The sequence below is a fragment of the Mustelus asterias genome, chromosome 19, assembly GCF_964213995.1.
Source record: "Mustelus asterias chromosome 19, sMusAst1.hap1.1, whole genome shotgun sequence".
NCBI lineage: Eukaryota > Metazoa > Chordata > Chondrichthyes > Carcharhiniformes > Triakidae > Mustelus > Mustelus asterias.
The window spans coordinates 25,652,325-25,663,491 of NC_135819.1; the positions used below are offsets into that span (position 1 = coordinate 25,652,325).

At 45.3% G+C, this 11,167-nt stretch overlaps 1 protein-coding gene across 1 annotated transcript in view; it reads left to right on the forward strand.

Moving 5' to 3' along the window:
* The window catches only part of appl2 (adaptor protein, phosphotyrosine interaction, PH domain and leucine zipper containing 2), a 230,723-nt gene extending 225,658 nt beyond the window's left edge, over window positions 1-5,065 (forward strand). Inside the window, exon 21 of the mRNA XM_078235147.1 lies at window positions 1,163-5,065. Within this exon, the coding sequence (XP_078091273.1) occupies window positions 1,163-1,285 (123 nt within the window). The 3' untranslated portion in view covers window positions 1,286-5,065. The remainder of the gene's footprint in view (window positions 1-1,162) is intronic.
* The last annotated feature ends 6,102 nt before the right edge of the window (window positions 5,066-11,167 follow it).

The window sequence follows — 11,167 nt, forward strand, 5'->3', positions numbered from 1 at the left end:
TTGGGAAGTAGGTAAAAGCGGACTGTCCAGGGTTGGAAACTGTGGGGGGAAGGCAGCCGGAGGAAATGAGGTCAGTAATGGTGTTGGAGATAATGGCTTGATGTTCAGTGGTGTGGTCTGGTCCGGGGGAGGGTAGGAGGAAGTACCCGAGAGTTGGCGCTCAGCCTCTGCGAGGTAGAGGTCAGTACGCCAGATGACAACAGCACTCCCTTTGTCATCAAACCTGCCGACAAAGTCAGGGTTGGACCTGAGGGAGCGAAGAGCAGAAAATACCTTGTCCAACACTGAGAGAGACATGGAAAGCAGGTGGCTAGGGGGAGAGACATACAGAAATCCTGTCGCAGAGATGAGCAGTACTTCTTCAGGTTAGGCATTCCTGGAAGAGAAATGGCAGTGAGTTAAACACTGGATAAAAGCAAATTACTGCGGATGCTGGAATCTGAAACAAAAGAAAAAAATGCTGGGAAAATCTCAGCAGGTCTGGCAGCATCTGGAAGGAGAGAAAAAGCTGATGTTTCAAGTCCAAATGACCCTTTGTCAAAGCTCAAAGGCATAGAAAGTGGGAGATATTTATACTGCAGGGTGAGGGTTTGATAGAGATAGTACTCTCAGCAACACCTTGTACAGTTGTAGCAAGATTTCTCTACTTTTTTTAACTCATCCCCCTTGTGGGAGGAAACCGGAGCACCCAGAGGAAATCCATGCAGACACGGGGAGAACATGCAGACTCCACACAGGCAGGAACCCAAGACTGGAATCCCTGGTGCTGTGAGGCAGCAGTGCTAACCACTGTGCCAGCTTGACATCCACTACATTATTCAGTCTACCTGTTACTTCTTTAAAGAATTCAATACCATCGGTCAAGCATGATTTGTTTCTTGGACTCTGTGCTGACTATTATTATCAATTTCTAGATATTTTTCTCTTACATCTTTGAGTAAATATCTCATCATCTGTCCTACCACTGACATTAAGCTAAGTAGTCTATAGTTCATGGACTTGATTCATCTTCCTTTATCTTGCCAACAGTGGCGAAATTTGTCCTATAGCTGAACAGTCAGTGCAGCTTAAATCACCCAGAATAGACAAGTGCTGTATGTAACTGGACTGCAGTATTTGAGAAGAATCTGTTTAATTGTCCAAAGAATTCTGTATCTTTCAGGACCCAGAAGCTTTAGCCGTGCTCATGAAGTCAATAAAACTCAGTGCTGATGGAAAGTTCCTTTTACTAAGACAACAGATGGACAAAGAGGAAGCGGAAGAGAGTTTAGAATCAGAAGCTTAGAGTCTGAGTATTGGAGCAAACAGCATTCGCAATTTCCAACAATTTCTTTGATTCCCACTTCAGTCTTTTCATTATGTAAATGTCTTTGTTGAATATTAGACCAATGAAACATGTTTGAATTTTGTGTTGGATGAAGAATATCCTTATATCGGGGAATGAAGAATCAATATTCATTATTATAGTAGTAATTTAGGGCTGCTTTATACAATCAAATTAATGAGGATTAAGACGGTCAATCACTCAGACTGACTTATTAATACCTTCATTTTAAACTGACATTCACTAAATTGATCCAAGTGCCTATACTTTAAAGCTTCTTCACAAGACAATGCTGTGAGAAATTCCATTGCTTTTCATTAAAGGAAATTAAAGATTTGTTTCATAATTTCACTGCATCAAAGTGTTTTACAGCCAATGTGCAAAAAGAAATAAATGTTCAGTAATGATTGCAAACAGGCACACGAGGTCAGTGCTGGTAGTGTAGAATAATAAGCTGAATTAGGCCTTTAAGTATTATCACACTGGTACCAAAAGTTCATTTCACCTCATGTGTGTGAAGGAGTGCTGACGTGGTACAGACAAAGCAGGTTGATGGTAAAGGTGAAAGGCAGCCCTGTATTATTAACATGTTCAATCTCCAATCAAACACCTTACTGAATTACCATGTGGATATCATTTGTTAGACAGATTCCTGAATTTTAAATAATGCCAAGTTCTCTCTGCGATGGGAAGTTATTCTCACATCTGCCTTGTCTCTTCCTATTACAGTAACTAGAACATACACCATCACTCCCCTCACTTCTATTTCTCCACTATTTTGCTAAAACAATGGAAAAGCATGTATAATGCTTCACCCAGAAACTTCCTGAGTGTTTCTCACTCCTATTGTATCAATATTTTTATAGATTTCCTCCAGCTACAATTTACCAGATAGACTGCAGCAATCCAAGAAGGTGTACTCCCCACCATCCTTTAGGGATGGACAATAAATGCCAACCTTGTCAGTGATGCCACATCCAAAGAACGAATAAAAGAGGTAGAGATAGCCCAGGCTAAATTGTTGGAATATGGAAAGTCTACTGCACCAAGGACTCTGAGATGGAAAGCTGAAACGAATACCAGTGTGCAGGTTGCTGTTTCCTGAATAACAATTCATTCCATGATAGGAACACTCTGGGCTGTTTGATGTAAAGTTTGCTGTAAATTGAATATTGTCTTGATTCCTGCTGGCAAGACAGTTAATCCAGACTCTAGGCATCTGAGCAGTTTAGCCTGCCTAGTGATTTAACTGCTGGTTCTAGCTCCTTGGACATTGATCAATCCCCAAATCCCATTTTGCTTGTTTCACGACTACGCAATCAAAATCACAATGGCAGGGAAAGTTACCATCCTTATCCAGCAGCCTGCACTCCTCAGAAGTGAACACTTACTAAGTTTTTGAAGGATAGAATGCAATAGAGGAGAACAATGGATTGAACAGTCTAAACCTTTCTAATTTACCCTAGTCAATAGTTATTCAATTCCATTTGAAATATTACAGTCCCTTTCTCAATACATCTTTATAAGCAATATTCCATCGAATCCCTACAGTGCAGAAAGAAGCCATTCGGCCCAACAAGTGAACCTACTCTCCAAAAGAACTTCCCACCCAAGTGCTCCGCTCTGTTCTATCCCTGTAACCCTGTGTATTTACCATAACTAATCCACCCAAACTACACATTCCTAGACACTAAGGTGCAAATTAGCATGATCCACCTAACCCGCACATCTTTGGGAGTGTGGGAGGAAACTGGAGCACCCGGAGGAAAGACCCGCAGACACGGGGAGAATGTGCAGACTCCATACAGACAGTGACCCAAGGTGGGAATTGAACTGGGGTCGCTTATGCTGTGAGGTAGCAGTGCTATTACTGTGCCACCGCGCCACTCATCCTCAAATAACTCAGAGTAAGTTCCACAAATTTCCCTTGCAGTTCCCACCAATTTACCCAGAGATATCACTCTTCATCCTAAAGTACATTCCTTTTCATCTTCATTGAACTGCATCTGAACTATTTGTAGAGAGGGAGTGAGATTTGAGCAAAGATCCTTGGGGCTTCCCACTACCCACATACTGCCTTTCCCAAAGAAAACCATTTCTCTTTTTGTCCCTGAGCAATCAAAACCTCTAACACAATCGGCGGGATTTTCCGATCGCGATTGCCCCAAAATTGGAAAATGCCACCTGAGGTCAACGGACCTTTGTATGGTTTGCCCCCCGCCCGCTATAATCCCCCCGCCCGCTATAATTCCCACGGCAGGCAAGATGGGAAAATTCCTGCCCACATCTTTCAATCCCAAATGCACCCAATTAACCAGGTGAAAATCCATCAACCCTTTGCCTTCACTCTATTCTTCAAAAAACTAAAGCACAAACTACCCATGATCTTCATTCTTTGTACCCTCCGAATTCATAATAAAGGATGAAATTGAAGGTTGCCCCCTAGTAAACACCCTTCACTTTTTTGTCTCCACCCTCCTCTTTCCTCAAACAGCCTTTGGTGAAATTCACAATTCTATTGGGAATTTCTGGTTAATGCAGAGTGTTCTCCTCAATTGCTCTCCCTTCCCCTTTCCTCAAACCTCATTGTGTCTCTTGTGTCAAATCCTGTCTGTGAAGCAAGTTGTAATATTGAACTTCTTCATTGCCCTGTCCTGTGTAAAGAACACTACAGTATTCCTGCCATTACCTTATTCTAGGCAGAAGGCAATGTGCTTTTGGTGAGTTTTTTTTTATTTGTCTGTCTCCTTTCCTCTGTATAAAACTGGAAGATCCCTCAGATAGATGTAATGAGCCCTATAATACTATTCAAATACTAGGGGATTTCTTTTCTGGTGTCAGTATTAATCATCTTCACCATTCTGCAGTTTATCGCATTGCTGTTTGTGAGAGCTTATTGGACACACATCGTTACAATAATGACTGCAACTCTGGCTGGAAAGTGTTTTGATGCAGTGAAAGCACCAAATACATGCAAGTTCATCCTTTATGTTAATACGTACATACATGGTAAGGACAGCTCCTCCCTAACATTTTCATCAGTGCTTATTCATAATGTCTATAAAAAGATATAAAGAGCATTACTACGTACTTTTGAGATTCTACCACATATGATATTCCAATGAGTGGGAGACTTACCGTTCACAAGTTAGATTAATTTTCTATTCAGATTCTATCCCTTGGCCAGGAGTGATTAAAGTTTGCAAAACTTCCTGAGCCACCACACTCCCTGTCCTTCAGCTAAAGACCACAAGATGTCTTTGATTATTTGTTACCTGCTTTAGTTCATTATATCTCTGGGTTACACCAGCTTTGCTAGTCTTCATTATGTAAATGTTATCCCTTCTTCTTAAGTCATTTGTTTTTAAAATCAACGTTTCTCCCAGCAACAAATAAAAACAGACTGAAGACACCGGAGCTGCTTCAAACAGCAGCTCAGCAGATACTCAAATTGAAATTAAATGGTATTAAAATTGTAACTGGAATTTGTAGTTCTTGTTGATCTTGATTTGATGGTTAACCAAGTAGTTCTGTTGTATTTACAATTCATGGTACCAATCGCATGAAGGGTTACCAAATAATGCTGTGTGCTTTTATTTTTATAAATCTACTTGGTAGTTTGATAGAGGCTAAAGGGCCTGAATTACTGCATGTTATGAAATGAGGGAAATAAGTTCTACATATTCTGATTATTTACTGTTGTGGTTACTATAAAACATTAAACATCTTCTTGCAAAGAAACTTGAAATTAAGTTCTTCCTTTAGTACTGTCATAGCCATCAGTGTCCCTGCTGATTTCACCTATGGGAAGTGCGCCCATCTCCAGCTCCTCAAAAACCACGTTAGGGAATTGGAGCTGGATGAACTTCGGATCATTCGGGAGGCAGAGGTGGTCATAGATAGAAGCTTCAGGGATGTAGTTACTCCGAAGAATGAAGATAGATGGATGACGGTGAGAGGGGCTGGGAGGAAGCAGTCAGTGCAGGGATCCCCTGTGGTCGTTCCCCTCGGCAACAAATATACCGCTTTGGAGACTGTTGAGGGGACGACCTACCAGTGGTAAGCCACGGTGACCGGATCTCCAGCGCTGAGTCTGTCCCTGTGGCCCAGAAGGGAAGGGGGAAGAGCAGGAGAGCAATAGTTATTGGGGACTCGATAGAGGGACAGATAGGAGGTTCTGTGGCAGCGAAAGAGACTCACAGATGGTATGTTGCCTCCTGGGTGCCAGGGTCTGTGACATCTCGGACCGTGTTTTCAGGATCCTTAAGGGGGAGGGGGAAAAGTCACAAGTCGTGGTACACATCGGTACCAACGACATAGGTAAGAGAAGGGATGGGGATTTAAAACAGGAATTTAGGGAGCTAGGGTGGAAGCTGAGAGCCAGGACAAACCATGTTGTCATCTCTGGTTTGTTGCCGGTGCCACGGGCTAACGAGTTGAGGAACAGGGATGGTGTAGGAGGGAGGGTTTCAGTTACATGGATAATTGGAGCACATTCTGGGGAAGGTGGGACCTGTACAAACAGGACGGGGTGCACCTGAACCAGAGGGGCACCAATATCCTGGGAGGGAAGTCTGCTACGGCTCTTCGGGGGGGTTTAAACTAATTTGTCGGGGGAGTGGGAAAATGAGCTGTAGTCCAGAAGCCAGTGTTGAGTGGAGTGAGGTACTGAGGAGGGTATCAAGGTCGCAGGAGTGTACCGGCAGACAGGAAGGTGGGTTGAAGTGTGTCTACTTCAATGCAAGGAGCATCCGGAATGAGGTAGGTGAACTTGGAGCGTGGATTGGTACTTGGGACTACGATGTGGCCATTACGGAGACATGGTTAGAACAGGGACAGGAATGGTTGTTGGAAGTTCCGGGGTATTGATGTTTCAGTAAGAGTAGGGAAGGTGGTAAAAGAGGTGGAGGAGTAGCATTGTTAATCAAGGATAGTTTAACGGCTGCAGAAAGGCAATTCGAGGGGGATCTGCCTACTGAGGTAATATGGGCTGAAGTTAGAAATAGGAAAGGAACGGTCACATTGTTGGGGGTTTTCGAAAGGCCCCCAAATAGTAATAGAGATGTGGAGGAAGAAATTGCTAAGCAGATTATGGATAGGTGTGGAGGTCACAGGGTAGTTGTCATGGGTGACTTTAACTTTCCAAATATTGATTGGAACCTTTATCGGTCGAATAGTTCGGATGGGGCAGTTTTTGTACAGTGTGTGCAGGAGGGTTTCCTGACACAATATGTGGATAGGCCGACGAGAGGTGGGGCTACATTGGACTTGGTACTGGGTAATGAACCAGGCCAAGTGTTAGATTTGTTTGTGGGAGAGCACTTTGGAGATAGTGACCACAATTCGGTGTCTTTCATTATTGCAATGGAGAGGGATAGGGCCATACGGCAGGGCAAGGTTTATAATTGGGGGAGGGGTAATTATGACACGATTAGGCAAGAATTAGGGAGCATAAGATGGGAACAGAAACTCAGGGAAAGGCACAAATGAAAAGTGGAGCTTGTTCAAGGAACAAATACTGCGTGTCCTTGATCGGTATGTCCCTGTCAGGCAGGGCGGAAATGGCCGAGTGAGGGAACCATGGTTCACAAAAGAGGTTGAATGTCTTGTCAAGAGGAAGAAAGAAGCGTATGTAAGGATGAGAAAACAAGATTCAGTTGGGTCGCTTGAGGGTTGCAAGGAATGAGATAAAAAAAAGGGCTTAGGAGAGCTAGGAGGGGGCATGAGAAGTTCTTGGTGGGTCGGATCAAGGAAAACCCCAAGGCTTTTTACTCTTATGTGAGAAATAAAAGAATGACCAGGGTGAGGTTAGGGCCAGTCAAGGACAGTAGTGGGAACTTGTGCATGGAGACAGAAGAGATAGGAGAGGTGATAAATGAATATTTCAGTGTTCACCAAGGAGAGGGGCCATGTTTATGAGGATGGGAGTGTGATACAGGCTGATAGGCTGGAGGAGGTAGATGTCCTGAGCGAAGATGATTAGCAATTTTGAAAAACCTGAGGGTCGATAAGTCCCCTGGGCCAGATGAGATGTATCCTAGTATTCTTTGGGAGGCAAGGGATGAGATTGCAGAGCCTTTGGCTTTGATCTTTGGGTCCTCACTGTCCACGGGGATAGTGCCAGAGGACGAGAGTGGCGAATGTTGTTCCTCTGTTCAAGAAAGGAAATAGGAATGACCCTGGTAATTATAGGCCGGTTAGTCTTACTTCAGTGGTCGGTAAGTTAATGGAAAAGGTCCTGAGGGATAGGATTTATGACCATTTGGAAAGATGCAGCTTAATCTGGGATAGTCAACACGGATTCGTGAAGGGTAAGTCTTGCCTCACCAATTTGATTGAATTCTTTGAGGAGGTAACTAAGTGTGCAGATGAAGGTAGAGCAGTTGATGTCGTATACATGGATTTTAGTAAGGCGTTTGATAAGGTTCCCCATGGTCGGCTCATGAAGAAAATAAGGAGGGTGGGATAGAGGGAAATTTGGCTGATTGGATAAGTAACTGGCTATCTCATAGAAGTCATGATGTGGAGATGCCAGCATTGGGCTGGGGTAAACACAGTAAGCGTTTTAACAACACCAGGTTAAAGTCCAACAGGTTTATGTGGTAGCAAATACCATAAGCTTTCGGACAGCTGCTCCTTCGTCAGATGGAGTGGAAATCCGTTCTCAAACAGGGCATACAGAGACACAAAATCAAGTTACAGAATACTGATTAGAATGCAAATATCTACAGCCAACCAGGTCTTAAAGATACAGACAATGTGAGTGGAGGGAGCATTAAGCACAGGTTAAAGAGATGTGTATTGTCTCCAGACAGGACAGCCAGTGAGATTCTGCAAGTCCAGGAGGCAAGCTGTGGGGGTTACTGATAGTGTGACATAAACCCAAGATCCCGGTTTAGGTCGTCCTCATGTGTGCGGAACTTGGCTATCAGTTTCTGCTCAGCGACTCTGCGCTGTCGTGTGTCGTGAAGGCCGTCTTGGAGAACACTTACCCGAAGATCAGAGGCTGAATGCCCGTGACTGCTGAAGTGCTCCCCCACAGGAAGAGAACAGTCTTGCCTGGTGATTGTCGAGCGGTGTTCATTCATCCATTGCCATAGCGTCTGCATGGCTTCCCCAGTGTACCATGCCTCGGGACATCCTTTCCTGCAGCGTATCAGGTAGACAACGATGGCCGAGTTGCAAGAGTAGGTACCGTGTACCTGGTAGATGGTGTTCTCACGTGAGATGATGGCATCCGTGTCGATGATCCGGCACATCTTGCAGAGGTTGTTGTGGCAGGGTTGTGTGGTGTCGTGGTCACTGTTCTCCTGAAGGCTGGGTAGTTTGCTGCGGACAATGGTCTGTTTGAGTGTTGTGCAGTTGTTTGAAGGCAAGAAGTGGGGGTGTGGGGATGGCCTTGGCGAGATGTTCGTCTTCATCAATCACATGTTGAAGGCTCTGGAGGAGATGCCGTAGCTTCTCCGCTCTGGGGAAGTACTGGATGACGAAGGGTACTCTGTCCACCGTGTCCCGTGTTTGTCTTCTGAGGAGGTCGGTGCGGTTTTTCGCTGTGGCGCGTCGGAACTGTTGATCGATGAGTCGAGCGCCATATCCTGTTCTTATGAGGGCATCTTTCAGCGTCTGGAGGTGTCTGTTGCGGTCCTCCTCATCTGAGCAGATCCTGTGTATTCGGAGGGCTTGTCCGTAGGGGATGGCTGAAAGATGCCCTCATAAGAACAAGATATGGCGCTCGACTCATCGATCGACGGTTTCGACGCGCCACAGCGAGAAACCGCACCGACCTCCTCAGAAGACAAACATAGGACACGGTGGACAGAGTACCCTTTGTCATCCAGTACTTCCCCGGAGCGGAGAAGCTACGGCATCTCCTCCGGAGCCTTCAACATGTCATTGATGAAGACGAACGTCTCGCCAAGGCCATCCCCACACCCCCACTTCTTGCCTTCAAACAACCGCACAACCTCAAACAGACCATTGTCCGCAGCAAACTACCCAGCCTTCAGGAGAACAGTGACCACGACACCACACAACCCTGCCACAGCAACCTCTGCAAGACGTGCCGGATCATCGACACGGATGCCATCATCTCACGTGAGAACACCATCAACCAGGTACACAGTACCTACTCTTGCAACTCGGCCAATGTTGCCTACCTGATACGCTGCAAGAAAGGATGTCCCGAGGCATGGTACATTGGGGAAACCATGCAGACACTATGACAACGGATGAATGAACACCACTTGAAAGTCACCAGGCGAGACTGTTCTCTTTCTGTGGGGGAGCACTTCAGCGGTCACAGGCATTCAGCCTCTGATCTTCGGGTAAGCGTTCTCCATGACACACGACAGCGCAGAGTCGCTGAGCAGAAACTGATAGCCAAGTTCCACACACATGAGGACGGCCTCAACCGGGATCTTGGGTTTATGTCACACTATCAGTAACCCCCACAGCTTGCCTCCTGGACTTGCAGAATCTCACTGGCTGTCCTGTCTGGAGACAATACACATCTCTTTAACCTGTGCTTAATGCTCCCTCCACTCACATTGTATCTTTAAGACCTGGTTGGCTGTAGAGATTTGCATTCTAATCAGTATTCTGTAACTTGATTTTGTGTCTCTGTATGCCCTGTTTGAGAGCAGATATCCACTCCAACTGACGAAGGAGCAGCGCTCCGAAAACTAATGGAATTTGCTACCAAATAAACCTGTTGGACTTTAACCTGGTGTTGTTAAAACTCTTACTGTCTCATTGAAGACAGAGGGTGGCGGTGGATGGAAAATTTTCAGACTGGAGACCAGTTACCAGCGGTGTACCACAGGGATCAGTGCTGGGTCCTCTGCTCTTTGTGATTTTTATCAATGACTTGGAGGAGGGGGCTGAAGGGTGGGTCAGTAAATTTGCTGATGACACCAAGATTGGTGGAGTAGTGGATGAGGTGGAGGGCTGTTGTAGGCTGCAAAGAGACATTGATAGGATGCAAAGCTGGGCCGAAAAATGGCAGATGGAGTTTAACCCTGATAAGTGCGAGGTGATTCATTTTGTAGGACAAATTTGAATGCGGATTACAGGGTCAACGGCAGGGTTCTGAGGAATGTGGAGGAACAGAGAGATCTTGGGGTTCATATCCACAGATCTCTGAAGGTTGCCACTTAAGTGGATAGAGCCGTGAAGAAGGCCTATAGTGTGTTAGCGTTTATTAACAGGGGGTTTGAGTTTAAGAGCCGTGGGGTTATGCTGCAACTGTACAGGACCTTGGTGAGACCACATTTGGAATATAGAATCATAGAATCATAGAAATATTGTGTGCAGTTCTGGTCACCTCACTATAAGAAGGATGTGGAAGCATTGGAAAGAGTGCAAAGGAGATTTACCAGGATGCTGCCTGGTTTGGAGGGTAGGTCTGATGAGGAAAGGTTGAGGGAGCTAGGGCTTTTCTCTTTAGAGCGGAGGAGGATGAGAGGCGACTTAATAGAGGTTTATAAGATGATGAGATGGATAAATAGAGTGGACGTTCAGAGACTATTTCCTCGGGTGGATGTAGCTGTTACTAGGGGGCATAACTATAAGGTTCGTGGTGGGAGATATAGGAGGGATGTCCGAGGTAGGTTCTTTACTCAGAGAGTGGTTGGAGTGTGGAATGGACTGCCTGCTGTGATAGTGGAGTCGGACACTTTAGGAACTTCCAAGCGGTTATTGGATATGCACATGGAGCACACCAGGATGATAGGGAGTGGGATAGCTTGATCTCGGTTTCAGACAAAGCTCGGCACAACATCGAGGGCCGAAGGGCCTGTACTGTGCTGTACTGTTCTATGAGAGCAGTAGAACACGTGGTTACAG